The sequence below is a fragment of the Ostrea edulis genome, chromosome 2 (genome assembly GCF_947568905.1).
Source record: "Ostrea edulis chromosome 2, xbOstEdul1.1, whole genome shotgun sequence".
Classification (NCBI taxonomy): Eukaryota; Metazoa; Mollusca; class Bivalvia; order Ostreida; family Ostreidae; genus Ostrea; species Ostrea edulis.
In genome coordinates, this window is record NC_079165.1 from 43464328 (window position 1) to 43485307 (window position 20980).

The 20980-nt window shown below is 37.3% G+C and overlaps 1 protein-coding gene and 2 long non-coding RNA genes across 3 annotated transcripts in view; 2 read left to right on the plus strand and 1 right to left on the minus strand.

Annotated features, from left to right (window-relative positions):
- Nucleotides 1-355: 355 nt before the first annotated feature.
- LOC125667042 (E3 ubiquitin-protein ligase HERC2-like) overlaps nucleotides 356-20980 on the minus strand; it is a 76984-nt gene continuing 56359 nt past the window's right edge. Inside the window, exons 57-81 of the mRNA XM_048900349.2 lie at nucleotides 19511-19733; nucleotides 18546-18720; nucleotides 17908-18121; nucleotides 17450-17743; nucleotides 16859-17009; nucleotides 15716-15823; nucleotides 15110-15400; nucleotides 14658-14803; nucleotides 13969-14094; nucleotides 13080-13550; nucleotides 12665-12879; nucleotides 12232-12409; nucleotides 11954-12077; nucleotides 10794-10923; nucleotides 10496-10635; nucleotides 7810-7905; nucleotides 7025-7317; nucleotides 6826-6909; nucleotides 5626-5767; nucleotides 5260-5454; nucleotides 4876-5010; nucleotides 4417-4579; nucleotides 3858-3963; nucleotides 2839-3051; nucleotides 356-2471 (exon numbers count right to left, since the gene is read on the minus strand). Coding sequence (XP_048756306.2) covers nucleotides 2190-2471; nucleotides 2839-3051; nucleotides 3858-3963; nucleotides 4417-4579; nucleotides 4876-5010; nucleotides 5260-5454; nucleotides 5626-5767; nucleotides 6826-6909; nucleotides 7025-7317; nucleotides 7810-7905; nucleotides 10496-10635; nucleotides 10794-10923; nucleotides 11954-12077; nucleotides 12232-12409; nucleotides 12665-12879; nucleotides 13080-13550; nucleotides 13969-14094; nucleotides 14658-14803; nucleotides 15110-15400; nucleotides 15716-15823; nucleotides 16859-17009; nucleotides 17450-17743; nucleotides 17908-18121; nucleotides 18546-18720; nucleotides 19511-19733 — 4695 coding nt within the window. The 3' untranslated portion in view covers nucleotides 356-2189. The remainder of the gene's footprint in view (nucleotides 2472-2838; nucleotides 3052-3857; nucleotides 3964-4416; nucleotides 4580-4875; nucleotides 5011-5259; nucleotides 5455-5625; nucleotides 5768-6825; nucleotides 6910-7024; nucleotides 7318-7809; nucleotides 7906-10495; nucleotides 10636-10793; nucleotides 10924-11953; nucleotides 12078-12231; nucleotides 12410-12664; nucleotides 12880-13079; nucleotides 13551-13968; nucleotides 14095-14657; nucleotides 14804-15109; nucleotides 15401-15715; nucleotides 15824-16858; nucleotides 17010-17449; nucleotides 17744-17907; nucleotides 18122-18545; nucleotides 18721-19510; nucleotides 19734-20980) is intronic.
- On the plus strand, nucleotides 7786-13220 carry LOC125667043 (uncharacterized). Its single transcript, XR_007366998.2, has 3 exons — nucleotides 7786-7917; nucleotides 11858-12056; nucleotides 13091-13220. It is a non-coding gene; the product is annotated as an uncharacterized LOC125667043 (long non-coding RNA).
- LOC130051693 (uncharacterized) lies at nucleotides 13650-17253 on the plus strand. The gene is made up of 2 exons (XR_008799976.1): nucleotides 13650-13842; nucleotides 16848-17253. It is a non-coding gene; the product is annotated as an uncharacterized LOC130051693 (long non-coding RNA).

The following is a 20980-nucleotide window of genomic DNA, read 5'->3' on the forward strand; positions in this document are numbered from 1 at the left end:
ATGTCCCCCAAGTAAAGAAGATTTTTCAAGATTGCATAACTTTTAGTGGTTTTCATTTCACTCCTCAGGATTTCATTGACCATAATGAAATTCTTATATGCTCTCATTCCTCAATAAATAAAAAAGATGAAAAATGGCCTTGTACTTTCAGTGAAGAAGTTGATCAAGTTTAAATGATAATGAACAATAGATACCAACAGACCAACATCAATTGTCATGGGTCACTCAAGTGGTCTAAAAATGCATACCGATTAGCAGTATATCTTGAATATTTCCCTACTATGGCCAGGAGTGTCAGTCCTTCTGAAACCTTGTGAGCGTGGAATATGTTACATCAATAAAACAGACAGACACATTGTTTTTCCACAAACTTTATAAATAAGAAATTCAAAAGCATAAACACTATTGTACATAAAATAACTTATAAACCAACAAATATGACATGATTCATAACAATAAATCATACCCATAAAAAACAACACAGTTTGATAAACTGCTACAAATCAAAAAAATCTTTAATGATCCCAGAATTAAATGGAGAAGTGTGTTAGTTCAAGCACAATATCATCTTGTATACTGTGAATAAAATACATAAAACAGTCCTTTTTAAATATAGTTCAGGTTAAAAATTAGTTCAATTAAAATTACTTCTTCATCTTTCAAAATTAACTGTTCAAGTTGAGCATAACAGTCATGGCAATCTTGAGTCAAGGTACATGTATATCTCTCAAGTCTCTCCTCTGGTATGATTTGTCACACAAAGGTATAATTTGTAACTCCTACTAGGTATAATTTGTTATAAAAAGGGATAATATGTTACACAAATTACACCTTCCTTTTCAGCTATAAATAGTATCAACACAAGAAGTCTTTCTACCCCTCCATACTAGTTTCTCTTTAACCTAAACACACACACACACACACACAGATATATGTACATAGATGTATGTGTGTGTAGTGTGTGTGTATATATATAAACACACACATATATATTTCAATCAGACAAAGGATCAAAGTTTAAAAATACTAGTACTGAGACTAAAACAAATGTATCACAACAAGCCCATGGGGCAGCATCATAGATCAAATCATTCATTCATTGGACTTGCATGTCTTTGGTAAAAACTACCTGTACCTTAAATATTTTTCAATATTGAAAAATACTCACTTACACTCCCCACATTGTACACACATGTACTTATAATGTCTGAAACAAAGACAATGTTCACTTCAAATACTGCAGCAGCTAATACACTGCAAGACAAAAACAAAAACAAAAAAAAAAACGCAGAATAAAACAAGTATGGACACTACATCAGTGTTGCCAAACTGAAGACAACACAACAGTACATCATTTAATAAAATACTTACAAAAAAAACAACACTGGATTGTTACATACATGTGATTGTAGCAAAATAAAAAATTCATTTGACTAAAGTAAAACACATTCAATAGCATGAAAATCATCAAAATACAGGCATAATGAATTATTTTAGAAATCATCAAAATACAGGCATAATGAATTATTTTAGAAATCATCAAAATACAGGCATAATGAATTATTTTAGAAATCATCAAAATACAGGCATAATGAATTATTTTAGAATTGAAGATGCACAGGATAACAATTCAGCTAAGAAGATTTTTGTGACATTAGTTAGTTGCTGATAACACTTCATGTCCCCATTCTTTTATAAAAGTCTGGGACAACCTCACAAAATATCTAACAGAGTTATAGACTTCATATACAATATATCTATTGGTTCATCAGCGTGTATAACATTGAATGTATTCAATATGATGTATTTGTATTAAATTGCCTTTACCATGATCAAACTAAGGTGCACCATTATAATTCACTATGGTGTGATCAATTAACACCTGCAAGAAAAAATGAAATGAGTGCTCATTCACATAAATATACTAAGTTTCCAGTCTGAATGGCAATTTGTGTCACTTGGTGATTTAATCCCATGGAATGAGATGTTACCATATTTACAAAATTGTGCGACATTCAAATCTACAGACAACCCATGGTCACCGTTTTCTTGATCTTTAAAACAATATTTATTTCATGATACAACATCTTAGAGTCACCTCCTTTCACAAAATATGGAATTTACATCCAAGTTTTGTATCATTGTTTTAGGTCTCATGATTCCCTAGACTAGATACAAAGAAATCCAGTTCAGACAAGACTCGAATCCGAATCCACAATTTCTCCGTCAGATTCCATGCTGTAAATATCCTCCGAGTCTTCGCTGGCGTCAGGGGTATCGTTGACCAGGATTTCCCCGGTCAGAGCTACACGAGCGTAGTCGTCTGTGTCTATGGAACGACAGAAGTGGATGGCGTACTTGAGTTTTTCTCGTAACACCAGTTTGCACGAGTAACGTGGCATCTTTAGCAGGAAGAAGCAGGTGTAGCTCTCTGGCAAGAAGTGGTCTGGGGGGTTATATTTATCCAGCACCTGTATAAACACAGCCATTTAAAATTTGACCCTCAGTTTGTACACTGTATGTGGACATATCTAAGCATATTCTTAAAAATATTTAGCCCTCTCTAAACTTGGTGAAATCATGAATTTGCAAGACTGTTTTACACTGGGTGATGAACCATTTTATGCTTTAGTGCAATGTGATTGTCAGTATCAATGATTTGCTCCAGCGATTGAGACGTAAGTACACATATGGTATGTTTTCATCCAGTACTGCATTTAATACACAATGTAATTAAAAACATCAAGTTTTTTGTCACTGACAATATGAAAATTTATACATTTCTTTCTGACAGGATGAGTTATCAAATGTGAACTGCCTCACTTTCTTAATACGAACCTGTAGCACAAAGTCCCTTCCTCTGAAGTCAGCTATTGACCTAGGTAATCGGGTCCTGCCCCACACGAACCTCAGGAACAGGGACCTTTCATTGTTCGACAGCTCCTCCATCACCTCCCAGAACCAGCTGACCAGGGGCGCATTAGCATCCACGCCTTTGTATGTTGCCACAGACTTCAACAGGTACAGCGGAATGTCTGGGCTGCCACACACCTACAGTCAGATTGCACTTCAGTGAGAACTTATTACAATACTCTCTCTCAAAGTGTCTGGCATCTTGCCAACTTTAGCTCTTTACCATAACAACAGTGTTTTATTAACAGCGATAAGACTACACAGTAGTATAAATATATCAGTGTATCATGATATCATATTATCTAAAACCTGTGATTAGTCAATTGTTGTCACATGATTCTGTTATGAAATGAATAAACCTTATAATAAAAGTAGAACATTTATAAACCCATACAGAAAAGGAATCTATTTTTAAGTTTACTAAGGTTTATAAAAATTCAATTTAGGCAGTATTCATTCTATAAGCATTTAATGACAGAACTGTAACCTTGTGCTTTTAAAAAGATTAAAAAAAATTATAGCCATTGGATATCAGTTCATTGCAAGTTTTAATCGACCTGATGAGAGTATATTGACTGAGGACAAAGTCGGGTCAATATACTATCATCAGGTTGATAAAAACATGTATCAACCTCATCAAAATGCTATATGTGTATGAAAATAAATGCACAGCTGCATATGTTTTTGACATCTAAGAAAATAGCTAGAAATTTCAATATCTCAATCATATACACATGTAGGTATAAGAAATATTTCCATTCTTTTACTTTTTAATATTCTTTTGTGTAACTCAGTGTTATCTTTCTGTTATTACAATGCATTTTAAACACTAAAATACAGTGACATAGTACAGGCCTATACATTACATATACAAATGAAATTTATCTTCAGTCCTTATGTTGTTGTTTTTTTTAATTGATGAATTAAGTAAGGAAATCAATTACCATGGTTTCCAGTTCCAGTCCCGTGAACAGTGACAGGAGAGGCACTGGGATGACCTTCGACATCCCCTCTCTGACCCACTTGACTTGGTCATCAAACTCATGCAATCTGTAAATTTCAACACAAGTGGTTAATATTTTTATCATTTGTGCACCTAACATTCAAAATTAATTACTTTCCAAATCAAACACATTGTAATAACTAAATGGGGTTACAAATCACTGTCTCAGAATTTAAGAAATCAATGTTAACGAAGCAATGTACCCTCTCCAAGTGAGTGAATATTGTAAATTCATTAATTCTTTTGGGGAAATAATGTTAAACCATTATTCTAATCGGAAGGGGGGGTGTTGGTGTTGGTGTTGGGGGGGGGGGTGTTAAAGATTTGTGCCTGAAAAATGTGATTCAGCAGCAATTGGATTTGTTCTTTTGTAAGAATTAAAGGCAACACTAAGGCTACACTAAATAAGTGAATGACAATTTTTTTTTAAAAATCCCCGATTGAATCATTGCTTAATTTATGACTGCTCAGTCACCTGAATTATTTAATTTTCCACCTACCTATAATTAATAGCTTGTTTGATGTACTCCATTTTATTTGCTGGTGTGATCTTGCTGTATTTTGCTGACAATTGTACCTCCTGGCCAGAAGAGCTTGGAATGCTAAAAGGCATTTCTACAGCTTGTAGTTTGTCATCTGTTAGATCCTTTATATATATCAGCCCTGAAATACCAAACTTTCAATTAGACGAGTTTTATATACATTGTTAGTGCACAATCTGAAATCAACACCTACCCATAGTCACTACAAACTTTGCTGCAAAAAAATTTATCACATTCTACATGTGGATGCAATTTAAACTGGATCATATCCCAATACAATGAGCAAGACACATGCATGTAACAGTGTATAAAATGCATAACCCTTACAATCGCATCTCTGTCACAGCAGTGAGAATGACAATCTGATAAAGTTTGAGTTATTTCAGTTTGACAATTGCATGCAAAGTATTAAAATACCTGGGACACAGTCTTTGTCAATCTCTGCCAGGTCAGACAAACTGAGGGGCATGCCAGCCACCTGTTTCCAGACAGGTTCTGCAATGTTCAGGCTGAGAGGACTGCCACTGCGTATTGCAATGCCAAACAGGACACCTAAAAATTATATAGACAGGTAAGGCACAGGTGAAAACATAGTAACAATTTATCGTAACATTTTGTAAAAATTTCGTGTAAAAATTATTGAAAATATTCAGCTTATCAACTGATTTTGACTTCCTGAAAAATCAGTCAATAGATGCAAGATGCACAATATCAAAGTATCCTTGTAAATCAAAACTGTTCATGGAACAGAAGACAATGTAAATATGGAAATTGCATTTAACAGAACAGAAATGTTGATACCTAGAAATTTGAACATGTTGACATGCACCGGTGACTTGGCCATGGGATTGAAGATAAAGCAGTCTCTGTTGGCGCCAGACTCTCCTCGACCATTAGGTGTGACAATAAGAAGGGGGAGGGATCCATTTTGTAACTCATCACACATTTCAGCCACTGACTCACTGTATCCCCCACCACAGTCATCCACACTCTCTCCTAAATGTCACGGTGAGGAGAGAAAAAGAATCATTGTGACAAATTCTCAAATTGATAAAAAGCTTCCTAATAAACTTATATTAAAACTTTACATACGTGTATACTTTAAAAAGTAAACCTGTATATGAAAATCTTCACAATGATAATAACTCAAAACACAGTAATACTGACCTACAAACTTGACTTTCCAAACTCTATGTGGCAACATTAAACTGTCTGGCCCAAATGAGGTCAATTTACTGGCCATCTGTCCAAACACAGACTTGGTCCCATCTGGTCCAGCATACCCTCCCTTACTGCGGGCTCTCTTCACCTACAAAATAACCATTCTGTGTTCAATCTCCATACATAAATCTAGAACAGATAGGAAACAATACAAGAAAAAAAATTTAAGGCGAGAACCTTGTGTTCAAACCTTTTGTATGATATGCACTTTACACTAAAACATGTTCAAATAAAAATCACCAAAATTCACTGTCGCTAAATGAAAAGTCACACAGTACTTCCAGGCAAATTCTTTTGTATTCGAAAAATTGTTTATATTAATAATTAAATGTTCCCATCTCCACTTAGCTAATTTCATGTGGGCGAAAAACTTGCACATGATCCAAAATCCCTCAAGAATTCATGGGCAGACATAGAACTGATATATGTCAGTTGCTACCCCTCGTAAATCTGGCTCCATCCTTCCCTCGTAAATCTGGCTCCATCCTTCCCTCATAAATCTGGCTCCATCCTTCCCTGTATTATTTACCTTTCCCATAATATATGCTTCTCCTTTAAACTTTTCCTGTAATTGCCCCTCCCTATTTTATGCCTCTCCCTTCCATGTAATTGCCCCTTCCCGAAATCCACACCCCTCCCTTTTCTATTGTATCTAGTTCTCCATTAACTGTTATACCTCTCCCTCTATTTTAAGCTACCTCTCCCTTCACCTACGTGTACCTCTCCCTTTATATTTAGCTACCTCTCCTTCCATTTTTAGCTACCTCTCCCTCTATTTTTAGCTACCTCTCCCTCTATTTTTAGCTAGCTTTCCCTTCACCTACGTGTACCTCTCCCTCTATTTTTAGCTAGCTCTCCCTCTATTTTTAGCTAGCTTTCCCTTCACCTACGTGTACCGCTCCCTCTATATTTAGCTAGCTTTCCCTTTATCTACGTGTACCTCTCTATTTTTAGCTAGCTTTCCCTTTACCTACGTGCACCGCTCCCTCTATTTTTAGCTACCTCTCCCTCTATTTTTAGCTAGCTTTCCCTTTATCTACGTGTACCTCTCTCTCTATTTTTAGCTAGCTCTCCCTTCACCTACGTGTACCGCTCCCTCTATTTCTAGCTACCTCTCCCTCTATTTTTATCTAGCTCTCCCTTTACCTGCAGTCGGTTCAGTTCCACCACCGGTCCATGTTGTTTATCCCTCACCATGGTTGCCTGAACAACTTTTCTGAAGGCAGCCTCCTATTATTCAAGTATAAAACATCTTTAAGATCACACCATCTATTCAGGTTACAAAAATGGCCTGCTCTTACCAATAAGCATTTAAAAATCAAACCCTTAAATTGAACATTGTTACCTTCACAGAGGACACGATGACTCCTCTGAGGTTGTCCAGTCCTGTAATGATATCATTCCTGACCTCCACTTGACTTCTGTTCTGTAGGTCAAACATAGGGATGGATGGACAGAAGAGGTCCGAGAAGTGGTGGAGCAGCATCAGGCGGTTCCTGAGGGCAGTGATGGGGAGATTCTGAAGGTGGTTGTACTCCATGGGGATGGCAGTGGGGAGCTTTCCTGCACTGACAGCTTTGTTGGTGGACCAGGCTAAGCTGTGTGCAGAACCACAAGCCACTCGGTTGATCTTCTTACCTGTCAACAGATATGCAGGGTTACAGTTTATCACAAAGGATTACTGTATACAGGGAAATATTTGCCCCCGTTTTATTTTCGTTCCTTTCGCCCTCATTGTCACTGGGTGAAATTTAAGAGTGGGCGAATTTAACACACCTATGTCTATGCGAATTTATTAAAATTGGGCAAAACAGTTTGCAAGTGTAGAAAGACGAAAATAACCCTGTATACAGTATTCCATTGTATTCATACATTAACTATATTTCAAATACAGGTGAATTTTCATCAGTAGAGAATAAGAAATGAAATTACTTACTATCTCTGATTTCTAGCAGGTAAATTATAAATCTAATTTCTCACAGAGGAATACTTTAGTTTAGATAAAAAGTTCATCAATTAATTAATATTTTTTGAAGGCCAAAACAAATGGATAAAACATACTAAGAAAAAGATTGCAAGTAACTGATAATCCCTTAATACTAATCTGTTTAGTGTTAAAAGTGAACAGACCTAGCAGTGAGGTCACCAGGCGTGGTTTCTGGATAGCATTGGTGGTTCCATCTCCAAGTTGTCCCTCATCATTGTCTCCCCAGGAATACACCTCCCCTGTAGACACAAGTAAACTACAATTACTCTCAATACACCTCCCCTGTAGACACAAGTAAACTACAATTACTCTCAATACACCTCCCCTGTAGACACAAGTAAACTACAATTACTCTCAATACACCTCCCCTGTAGACACAAGTAAACTATAATTACTCTCAATATTCCTCCCCTGTAGACACAAGTTAACTACAATTACTCTCAATATACCTCCCCTGTAGACACAAGTAAACTACAATTACTCAATATACCTCCCCTGTAGACACAAGTAAACTACAATTACTCTCAATACACCTCCCCTGTAGACACAAGTAAACTATAATTACTCTCAATATTCCTCCCCTGTAGACACAAGTTAACTACAATTACTCTCAATATACCTCCCCTGTAGACACAAGTTAACTACAATTACTCTCAATATACCTCCCCTGTAGACACAAGTAAACTACAATTACTCAATATACCTCCCCTGTAGACACAAGTAAACTACAATTACTCAATATACCTCCCCTGTAGACACAAGTAAACTACAATTACTCAATATACCTCCCCTGTAGACACAAGTAAACTACAATTACTCTCAATTTTTCAGACTAACAAGAGTCTGTAAATGGTCAGAGTACTCTGCAAGTTACAAGTACAATAAACACAGGATGATAGGGGCTGACTAAATTCCAAATATGAATTTTGAAAATGATTGAAATGACAAGAGTAAATAGAGAAGTTCTTATCAAGCATAATTGGCACTAAAGTACTGTACTTGACACTGATTTACATTGCAATTCTAAACTTTAATGATGAAAGGACAAATACAGTGGAGCCTCGGTAATCCGGACGCCATTAATCCGGACGCTTCACCTTCCGGACGATTTTTCTAGGGAACAGAATTTTTATACATTATTTTGCATCATTAATCCGGAAATTCGCGTTCCGGATCCGGACGGTCACTTTTTACTACAAAACGTTATAATGCAATGAAAATTGTACCGTTAATCCGGACGGTAATTATGTTTAGGGAAGATCTGTGTCGGACAATTTTAGCAAGGCGTAAATTATAAAGAAAACAAGCCAAACTGTCTAATTGAAGCAATTACCTGTACCATGTCAACACCTCCCTCCAATTAGGTGGTGTGTGATGATAAGTCCGTTAGATAGCACGTGCCGATCGAGACATTGTATTGCCAATTTTCGCACATAAGATCTTTATTGTGTGTAGTGTTGAATTTTGTAAATAAATCTGTAGCATATTATTTTATAGTCTTGATCAATACCCTAATAGTATTAATAAATTAAACATCATGCCGTAATGATATTTTTTTAACTGCTACACATATCAATTGTACTGATTCGTAAATTGATATCGGCTTATTCAAATCTAAAGAGTGTAGATTATACTTCTAGATTCTGGATTTTATACTGTTGATTGGCGTGAAATATACATGTATGTTCAGGCACATGTCTATGTAGTAAGTTTTTAATGTTTAGAATGTCACGCATGTAGCATGTACCTGTGTACGATTGATTCTTCTTACGATGTTGTAGAGCTTTATTGCTTTCGAATTTTTAAACTCTGGGTAGAAGTGAGAAAATAACCATTTTAAGGAAAATGACAAATAAATTTTGTATGTACCAGTAATGTTAGTTTCACCCGAGTTTTGTTCCGTTATTATCGCATCATGAAAATAATAGGTGCGCGTGATTAGATCAAAGCAGTAGTAGGTCTTGATATTACGAGCTTAAATGATTTTGTTCAACCGATATTGTCTTGGATAATTATAGAATAAGAAATATAAACTCTGGAAGATTGAATTTTGGTTAAAGAATGTTGTCAACTGACATGATAATCACGAAATTCTTATATCAACTTTGGACGATGACGATTGTTTTAACAGACCGCCGAACCCGTGAATCGTGACAGATGGAAATTATCGGCCTCTTTAAGAAGTAAAAGTGTGATGAAATGTTTGAAGTGTAAATGATTATGTTAGTTACTAATGATTTATCTACTTATAGTTACATAAAGTGCTTCATTATTTGTTTTGGTGCATACGGTACACAGTTTTGTATATTTATTTAATTTGTAGGGATCATATGTATGTACAATGTAAGCACAGGCAAATACACTGAACACGTACATTAAATTTTAGTGCTTTGAAATACATGTAAATGTTAACATTTATCATAATTTATATGCTAATGCAAATGGTGAAATCCAATGATAGAATGTGTTTAATTCACTATGCATCAATAAAGTAGGCACATATCGGTTACTTATGCAAAGCTAGAAAATATGCGATTCAATTATCCGGACGCTTCATTTATCCGGATGATTTTGCTGGGAACCAAAGTGTCCAGATTAACGAGGCTCCACTGTACATGTATACAGTGAGGAATAATTTCTCAGACATTTTACTCACCTGAATCAGTACAGGCCACATAATGAAGTGAACCTGCACAGGCCATACAGTGAAGTGACCCTGTACAGGCCACACAGTGAAGTGACCCTGTACAGGCCACACAGTGAAGTGACCCTGTACAGGCCACACAGTGAAGTGACCCTATTAAATAATTTGTCTGACTTTTCACTCACCTGAATCAGTACAGGCCACACAGTGAAGTGACCCACATGCTACATCAATGACCTTTTTGGACTGGAGAGCTGACACCCTTCGTGGTCGCCTGACATGATCATCAGATCCATGACCCAAACGATGGTAGTCTCCCTTACCCCTGAAGGAACAGCCAGTGATACACATCTCAATAAATTTACTCATGCATACCATCTTTAAGAATGAATGGACAAGACAGCAGTATATTACAAATATCAAATGATAATTTATTTTTACATGATTTAGCAAGAAAGAATTTACATCAATCTTATTTCTTACCACGTGTAGACAGCTCCACTTTTGGTCAAAGCCACAGAGAATTGAGACCCACATTCCACCTTCATGACTCCTTGACCTTGCAGTGTTTCTATTTTCATTGGCACTTTACAACCATCACTTCCTCCCCGGCCTGTACAAAGATAAACTCATTACTATAAGGTAGATAAATCACTTCCTCCCCGCCCTGTACAAAGATAAACTCATTACTGTAAGGGAGATAAATCATTTCCTCCCCGCCCTGTACAAAGATAAACTCATTACTGTAAGGGAGATAAATCACTTCCTCCCTGCCCTGTACAAAGATAAACTCATTAAGGGAGATAAATCACTTCCTCCCCGGCCTGTACAAAGATAAACTCATTACTGTAAGGGAGATAAATCACTTCCTCCCCATCCTGTACAAAGATAAACTCATTACTGTAAGGGAGATAAATCACTTCCTCCCTGGCCTGTACATAGATGAACTCATTACTGTAAGGGAGATAATTCACTTCATCCCCGCCCTGTACAAAGATAAACTCATTAAGGGAGATAAATCACTTCCTCCCCGGCCTGTACATTGATGAACTCATTACTGTAAGGGAGATAATTCACTTCCTCCCCACCCTGTACAAAGTGTAAGGGAGATAAATCACTTCCTCCCCACCCTGTACAAAGATAAACTCATTACTGTAAGGGAGATAAATCACTTCCTGAACAGCCTGTGCAAAGATGAACCCATTACTGTAAATAGGTCAAATCATTTCCTCCCCAGACAATACAAAGATAAACTCATTACTGTCAATAGGTCACATCACTTTCTGCCCACTTTCACAATGATTAACTCGTTACTTGAACTGTAAACAGATAAATTATTCCCTTCCCTGCCTATACAAAGAAAAGCTCCGTACTATAAAGGGAGAATAATTTCTTTCAACCAAATCTTTAATTATGATCATCTCCCTTGCAGAATCACTCTGATACTTACCTTTTCAATACATCAGTAATTTAAAAGCAGTTTAATATTTTTCTCTGCAGAATATTATACTTGCCTGAGGAAGTGAGATTGTAAAATTCTATTCCAGCTGAATGGAAGACAGACGTCCCACATGTACTAACAGAGATTGACAGTCAGTGAACTACAGCATTACTGATCTACACGTACAAAAGTAAGGCCATACCTAGCTTTCCATAATCACCATCTCCCCATGACCAGACGTTGTCATCATCAGTGATACACAGTGTCTGAGCATCACCACTGCCACACGCAATGTCAATTACATGGTAAGATTTCAGGGCCTCTACCTACAGTTAAAAACAAAAGAATGATGACATTGATCTCAAGATGAAATATATTAGAGAAAGTAAGCCATATTTACATTCCATGAATTCACTCAACTTGACAGTATCTGTGTTAAATTTTCACTAAGTACACAACATAATTTCCATGAAAATGTACCAGTTTTGGTCGGGGCTGATCCTCACTGTCTCCATGACCCAGGCGACCGTAACGCCCCTTCCCCCATGTGTACAGTTCCCCATTGGCCGTGATACAGGCACTATGTGCCCCTCCTGCTGCAATATCTACCACTTCCTTCCCCCTCAGAGAATCTATTACTCTTGGCCTGTCACAAGGACTATAAATGAAAGGGAGAAAATTACCAGTGCATTTCATAAGATTATCTGTCCTCTGCCAACACTATGCCCTTCTACAAGTATACTATTAGCTGTGAAATCAAAATTCATTACAATATACAAGTAAATTTGTTGGATTTTCAAAAAGATTTCAAGGCTTCACACCAAATGCAAAATTTTGTTACAGTTTAAAATCCTTTTTGAAATATTTGTATTTGTGTTCAAAAAACATAGAATCAAAAAAATTCCCTGGTTACCTTCTGTTTCCATGACCAAGTTTTCCATCCTCCCCCTCGCCCCAGGAGTACACTTCTCCCTCCGCAGAGAGAGCTAGGCAGTGCTTCCCTCCTGAGTTGACAGCCAGTTTCTTGATAAACACATGTTGGATGGATTCCAGTTGTGTAGGGTGGGAAACAGACTCTGTTCCTCCCACTCCTAGCCTTCCGCCTGCCCCATATCCTGTGGCAAATACCTGTGGAATGATAGAAAAAGAGTCCTTGAATCTCGTACATTACGGAAACGGCACTAGACATCGTTTTGTTACCCATCTTTTGTTTATCTTCAACCATATGGACAAGACTTTGCTGGGATTATTCACGCAAAGATCTTATACCTTATTTTTCAATTCTTTCAATATATGCAACATACAATGTATCTCTCTTTCTATTTTACCTTTCCTTCAGCAGTGACTGCAAATAGAGTCTGCTCTCCTCCGACAAGTTGGATTGGCCTTGTGACAGCCAGAGCCTCACAGCTGACTGGCTGCTTGACCTTGGCACCATCTACTCCTCCAAGCTGACCCCTGTGATTGTGCCCCCAACCCCAGATTTGACCACTTCCTCCCCAGGACAGTGTCCATTCTTCAGGTTTCCTGTTTAGCCACAACAAGAGTTGTTCATCTTGTTCTTGATTGAAAACCTTATGATTTTCGTGGGCACTTGTAGCTTCATCTTCATCACCAGAAATATCCTGAATCTTTTTCCGGACTTCCTCCAGGAAGGAGACTGGCAGATTAGTCCTATGGACAATACCATTAGCAACTCGAGCTGCCATACAGTATCGCCGGAACCAGGCCCACTTGTGAGCCTCACTGCAGCAACTGAGTTTATCCAGTTCCAGGTCGCAAGCCAGGGCCACCAGGACCTTAGATAGAAAACAATCATCACCGTAATGAATACTTAATAAATACTGTACACATATGATTATCAAGCCAGGGCCACCAGGACCTTAGATAGAAAACAATCATCATAATAAATACTTAATACACATGTGACTATCAAGCCAGGGCCACCAGAACCAAAAGTGTTTGATAACTTTAATATGATGAACATCCACATGATTATGAGAAGCTGAGATAGCTAGGTGTCGTCTCTCACTTTATGACATCATTCTCACAAGCACAAATGGAATCAAGTCTGGAGAGTTTGCTTGATAGGTAAACACTGAATGTTTCAGCAATTTTTATTCTTTAGCATGTGTAATGTGGTGAATGGATCGTTTCTTTTTTATTTATTCATCTGGTAAAATACTTAAATTAAATTCCTTTTCATATTACATATACCTTGAAGAAAGGGCTGTGCATCAGATGTTTTCCACTTCTGACGATAGGATCCTCATAGTCATACTGCCTTTGAAGGGCCTCAGGCAGACCCTTAACCAGGGAGGTCACTGATGAACTACTTAATAACTGTAAATTAAAATTAAATATTTTGAGAACATTAATTTCTAGCCATTTAAGAAATAAATTCCATTTTTGAAAATATATGAAGGTATGAAATGCAAAACTTTACACTGGCATACTTCATAAAGTGCACTAGCCCATCCTGAAAAGAATACCAATGTGAAACGCTGCAGTTCATACCCTCATGTATTTTCAAAAATGAAATTGATTTTTTATATTTATATCCTACTTTTATTTCTGTCAGAATTCCTAGCCATTAAAACAGACAAACTATAAATATATTTATTAAGATTCGCATGTGCATTGTTCACATCTATGTTGTATTCATAAGGAAAAGGCTATCATTACAATTTGTAAAGATATCAAAGGCAAACACATTGGAAATGTAAATATAACATAATAAAATAACATGTACATCAAGTATGCTTACAATATCTTGTATATTTCCTACAGCTGAGAAGAATCAGCTTAAGATATTACCTTTCAAACAAACAAAAATATACAAATATACATTTCTTGATTAAATTATTCAAGGTATGCATATAAGGCAGAAAACTCTGAATACTGACTGCTGTAGGGGATCTCGTGGACAGATCTGGTTCTGCTGTCTCCAAAGTGGGACTGGCCAGTAAAGTGTTGACATTGACAATCTGGTCGGAGCTGCTGGTCATGAGTTTCCGCAGCTTCTGTAACGCCCACATCCGCTGACTAGACCCTGTAAAGCACAAAAATGACATTGGTGAATCTGTGCAAATTTTTCATTCAGCGAACTAAAAAGATTTAATATTATGCTACCCTTTGATTACCACGTGTTTTAAAATTCTAATCAAAGAATAATCATAAATGTAATTAAAAATACTGAATTTAAAAATGTCTAATGAATAATGGCCATGGATGGATGGGCAAAAAGATGGACTGGAATCACTGAATGTACTATAAGTTAACTAGGAGAGTAGACAATACACATAATTATAGAAAAAATAACTAAAATTTTTAATAAACTAATTCCCTAAGAACCAACCTAGAGAACTTAGTTGAGCATTGGCAGCCAAGGTTGCAGCAAGTCGGGTGACGATATTTCTGTCCCGATTAATCTCCAGTTTGAAGTCTAGTAAACACGTAACAAGATCTATGGAGGGCCGGGAGAGAACTGTCCTGTCTGACAGCATGTCCATGGGGGCAGCGGCGGGCATGATGGGATAGACGGTGAAATACCAACCCCATCCGTTGACAGAGCCATCACTGACAAACTTCCACCGCAGTTCATCTCCGTCGATCCGGAGTTCCTGGGACCAGTCCGACCACTCCCGTCCTAAATAATTAACATTTCAAATAATTTCAGAGAGATTCACAAATCAGAGGCTTTACTCATATAGTGGAATTAAGTTTGCTTCATTGATCAAAAACATCCACTTAAAACTAAACCACAAACATGTAATTTCTCTGAAAATCATATCCATTTCCCATTCAAAATATGTTAGGTTGAAAACTTTAAAGTTATGCTAACCTCCTTTGACTTCTCAAAAAGTCCTTCAATTACCCAAGAAGTAACATGAAAACATTTTGAAATCAATGACATCTTTCTTCTAAGACTTTTGCCATACAGTAAAGCGTGCGAGATACCTACCTGATTTGACAGCCAGGGTCCTGCCAGAACTGTCGGAGATCGTCAGGGGATCATGCCTCCTCTCTGTGGAGCATCGGCGGTCAAACTCCACCCTCAATGAATCAGCTCCTACAAAAACAGTACATATACTGTCAAATAGGAAAAATATGGAATGCAACAATTTTTTTTTCTGAAGATCATCCTCAGATTCACAAACTGCATCTATTGTGGATTTGGGATTTCAACATGTGTGCATATAGGTAAAAGTTGCACAAAATACACAGTAACAAGTCCAACTAGAATTGTCCTAATGGGACTAATACCCCATACAGGGCACAATGGATGGTAGGAACTAGTGAATTTGTGCTCATTGAAGAATAAAAGTATCTGAGGATATAAAGACAGTTGTTAAGTCGTCAGTGTTATAACAGCATTAAGTATCGTACATGTACTTATTTTAGCAGGGTTCAGCTTTTAACATTTATAATGTCAACACAAGAGTGCTAATATAAGGTTATGCTACAGTATCAAAATCTCTATTTATCCACTATCATACAGAGAAAAGGTCCTTACTCATGATTATGTCAATATTCACAGCTTCAACAGTCACAGTGCCAAATCTATTTTAAGATTACTCACCTGGTATTCTAAAAATATTTATCTGTTATTTTGAGAATTCAAGATTATTTATCTGGTATTTTGAGATTATCTACCTGGTATCTTAGGATTGTTTACGTGGTATCTTGAGATTGTTTACATGATATCTTGAGATTGTTTATGTGGTATCTTGAGATTGTTTACGTGGTATCTTGAGATTGTTTACGTGGTATCTTGAGATTGTTTATGGGTATCTTGAGATTATCTACCTGGTTTCTTGAGATTGTTTACATGGTATCTTGAGATTGTTTACGTGGTATCTTGAGATTGTTTACTTGGTATCTTGAGATTGTTTACCTGGTATCTTGAGATTGTTTACCTGATACATTGTATTTTGAGGTTGTTTTCTAGGTATTTTGAGATTATCTACTGGCATCTTGAGGTTAATTACCTGATATCATTTACCTGAAATTTTGAGTTTATCTACCTGGTACAGTGTATTTTCTATATCATTCACCTGATACATGTATTTTGAAATTATTTCCTTGTTACATAGACATAATTTACCTGGTATTTTGACTGTACCACTGAGGGAGGCGTCGTCGCTGTACGGGTGTGGACTCTCCTGAATCACTGGTTGCGGCAACCTCCCACAAACACGATCCGATGCCACATCCTCCAGCTCCGTAACACACAACTCCAGCAACATCTCCGCTACCTGCACAGAATGACAACGCACCGATTACTTACAGATATTCAATGAAATTACAGGAGACACATGTATAAAAAAAGATAAACACTTTAGTTTGAGAAATGAAGAATTTGAATTATGAATAATACAATTTATGTAGAGTGATGATGTAAAAAAAGTTTTCTGTTTTAAAACATGTACATGTACTTCAATTTCTGACAGTGTAATTTGCAGACACAAACTTGTATCAATAAAAAATTCATAATGTCAATATTTGTGGATTTTACAGTTACTTCTTATTCACAAATTCATAACCATGACAAACTGTCATATAGCATTACTTAAAACAATATAAACTTTAACAAATGTAATCAGTCCAAATATTTACTTCCCACTAAGCAAGGCAAATATGTTGAACTACAAAAATTTACTCCAGCAATTATAACAGAAACAATGGATATTAGTACCTGAGGGTACGCCTTGGCCAGACGAGTCAGATTGTCAGACAAACACTCCCTGGCAGGCTCTCCCATTCTAGAAGCCACAGCAAGCTTCAACAACTCCACCAAGTTACGAGCATCATTGACAGACATTCGCACGGTGAAATCGTCCAGTCCTGATGGGAATGATGTTGGGCCTGTTTCCATGGTGCTCATGACCTCATCTGCAGAGGTCAAAGTCTCTGCCATGATGCTTGTTTCCATAGGAACTAAAGCTGCCAGACTTTGCATGCTCGTGTATGATGAAATTTCTGAGTGCACCTATTGTAATAAAAGATCTATGGTTGAGAGTGTTTCAAAACTTTTCTTGAAACTGATTTTCATGTTATTACATGCACTGTCTGTAAATGATATTTAGTTTTGCAGTTACTGGTAATTATTCTACATGAAACTTACCCCACTAACTGTCTCTACATGAAACTTACCCCACTAACAGTCTCTGAAACATTATCCCCCAATGTGAGTTGTATATCTGCATGGTCTAGCACCTCCTCAGTCCCTTCCCTGTGTAAAACTTCCTCTCTCTCTGTAGAGAGTTCCTCCATACTGGTCGCTAATGATGTCATGCCGAGCGGTTTCATGTCCTGAGACACAGGTACTGGCTGTCCGTCTGTTTCCAATGACTTAACAATGGCATCCCTGCTCAATGTATGCAACATCACATATACACAATAGTAAACAAGAGTCTACAAATGTATAGGGTTTTCTGTAATCTTAACAACTTTATTAGTTTATTTACTTGAAGTGGTCTATTTCAAAATAGATTGTACAATTAGCATAAACATTTCTGCTTTGACATAGTTACTTATGCAAGACTCCTTACAAATACATGCATTCAGAGATCTTCATTGCAATGAATATCTAAGAAAATTGGTTTTCTTAAATATTTTCATCCAGTTAATCTTCTAGTGATGCTGAGAGGAAGAATATTACTCCAAAGTAATTTTCATCATTATTCTTTTCTTTGAATTATTTTTTGACATAGAAGAGTATTATTTTTTTTTCTAAATGGACTTTTCTGTCCTGTTCTGCACTGAGCAGCTGAGAGGAATTCTCACCATACCTAGAGTACAGAATCTGCAGGGCAGTGAGAATGTAGCCCAGGGCCTGTTGTTTGCTGATATCAGTGTCCTGGGACAGGATGATTTTGGCCAATGATGGTCGGACAGCTTTGGACGTGGTGCTCTGTGTTGATGAGGACAACACTGAATTCTCATCGGTATTGCTGTCACTCACACCTTGACGAAACAGATAAAAAAACAAGATTTGCAGCTTCATTGTCCACCAAAGATGATAACATTGGGTTCAAAACATGGCAAAAATTGTCTAGAAGAATTATATGAAAGATTAGAAAAAAAAATTTGGTACATCCCTTTAGGCTTTTCCTTAATACACATTTAGTTTTTATATAGTATGATCAAAATTAAAGAAGTTTTCAAATGACAGACATTTAATCACTATGACCATTTTGGCCCCACCCTGGTACCAAAACCCCTACCCCTGCAATCATGAAAGTTTGGTAAAGGGCTACTTATTCCTTCTAAACATAATATATATCTATATGATATATATACACATTGCCTCAATTTAGCATCAATAGCATTAAAGATGTTATTCAAATGTTTTACACATAAACACTATGTATGCCACGTTTGGCCTTGCCCTGGAGTCAGAATCTTTACCCCAGGGAATTTACAGTTTTGGTCAAAGCATTTCTACTCTGTATAAGTATGCATTTTTCTTATAAATGTGCAGTTGTAGAAAAGATTTTTGATAATTGATCATTTATGAGTTTTTTGCCCCGTCCCTAATTAATTCCTCAGGGGTACTAAAAATTACACTTTATATCCCCCTTATCCCAAAGATGTTTCATACCAAATTTGAAAAGAATTGGAAGGGTAGTTATCAATAAGAAATTTAAAATGTTCAATTGTTAATGCACGACTGACAACGACAGACAGACCAATAGCAATACATCACCTGGGTAACTCAGGTGACGTACAAATTACAAATGACCTTTATTCTTACCCAGTAATGTTGCCCCAAGGGCATCCCTTGAAGTTGAGAAGAGTACTGGTTCATGAGTGGTGGGAACAGACATATCGGTGGTGGCCCAGGCAATGCTGTGGGATGAGCCACATGCCACCTTACTGATTTTGTACCCCTCTAGAACCACCAGGGCTGGCTTCCTGTTGACGGTGGTGGTTCCATTTCCCTGTTGTCCATGGTCATTATCACCCCATGCAAACACCTTAAAGTAGATCAAAGGTGTCATTGCTAGCATTATCCACAAGTCTAACTTATGCATTATATATACATTATAAATCTATTCGCCGCTTTGTTTTCCATTTATAACATTATTCCACTCTTTAACTCTAAAAGATTCCAGGAAAAATCATCAAAGGGGAGTAGATGTCTCTTGCCATTTTAGATGGTGCTTTAAAAGGGGGTGGAGGAGTGGGTCATATTGGTTGCTGGTTCCAAATAAAGGATACCCCCCTCCCACTATATCTGCCACAGGATCTCATAGCAAGTATTTTAGAAATGAAATACCATTAATTGAAAAGCAACAAATCTAATTCAATTTTATTTTCTCTCTTGAAACCATACTGTTGATATCGAACATCAGACTCACCTGTACTGAGTCAATAGTCACTGGACAGCAGTCTAAACAATGCACTGTATGGAACCAGAGGTCACTAGCTATAGGTATACCTGAACTCTGCTAGTGAATGACTTACCTGTCCTGTGTCAGTGAATGACTTACCTGTCCTGTGTCAGTGAATGACTTACCTGTCCTGTGTCAGTGAATGACTTACCTGTCCTGTGTCAGTGAATGACTTACCTGTCAGGTGTCAGTGAATGACTTACCTGTCAGGTGTCAGTGAATGACTTACCTGTCCTGTGTCAGTGAATGACTTACCTGTCCTGTGTCAGTGAATGACTTACCTGTCCTGTGTCAGTGAATGACTTACCTGTCCTGTGTCAGTGAATGACTTACCTGTCCTGTGTCTGTGAATGACTTACCTGTCCTGTGTCTGTGAATGACTTACCTGTCCTGTGTCTGTGAATGACTTACCTGTCCTGTGTCTGTGAATGACTTACCTGTCCTGTGTCTGTGAATGACTTACCTGTCCTGTGTCTGTGAATGACTTACCTGTCCTGTGTCTGTGAATGACTTACCTGTCCTGTGTCTGTGAATGACTTACCTGTCCTGTGTCTGTGAATGACTTACCTGTCCTGTGTCAGTGAATGACTTACCTGTCCTGTGTCAGTGAATGACTTACCTGTCCTGTGTCAGTGAATGACTTACCTGTCCTGTGTCAGTGAATGACTTACCTGTCCTGTGTCAGTGAATGACTTACCTGTCCTGTGTCAGTGAATGACTTACCTGTCCTGTGTCTGTGAATGACTTACCTGTCCTGTGTCAGTGAATGACTTACCTGTCCGGTGTCAGTGAATGACTTACCTGTCAGGTGTCAGTGAATGACTTACCTG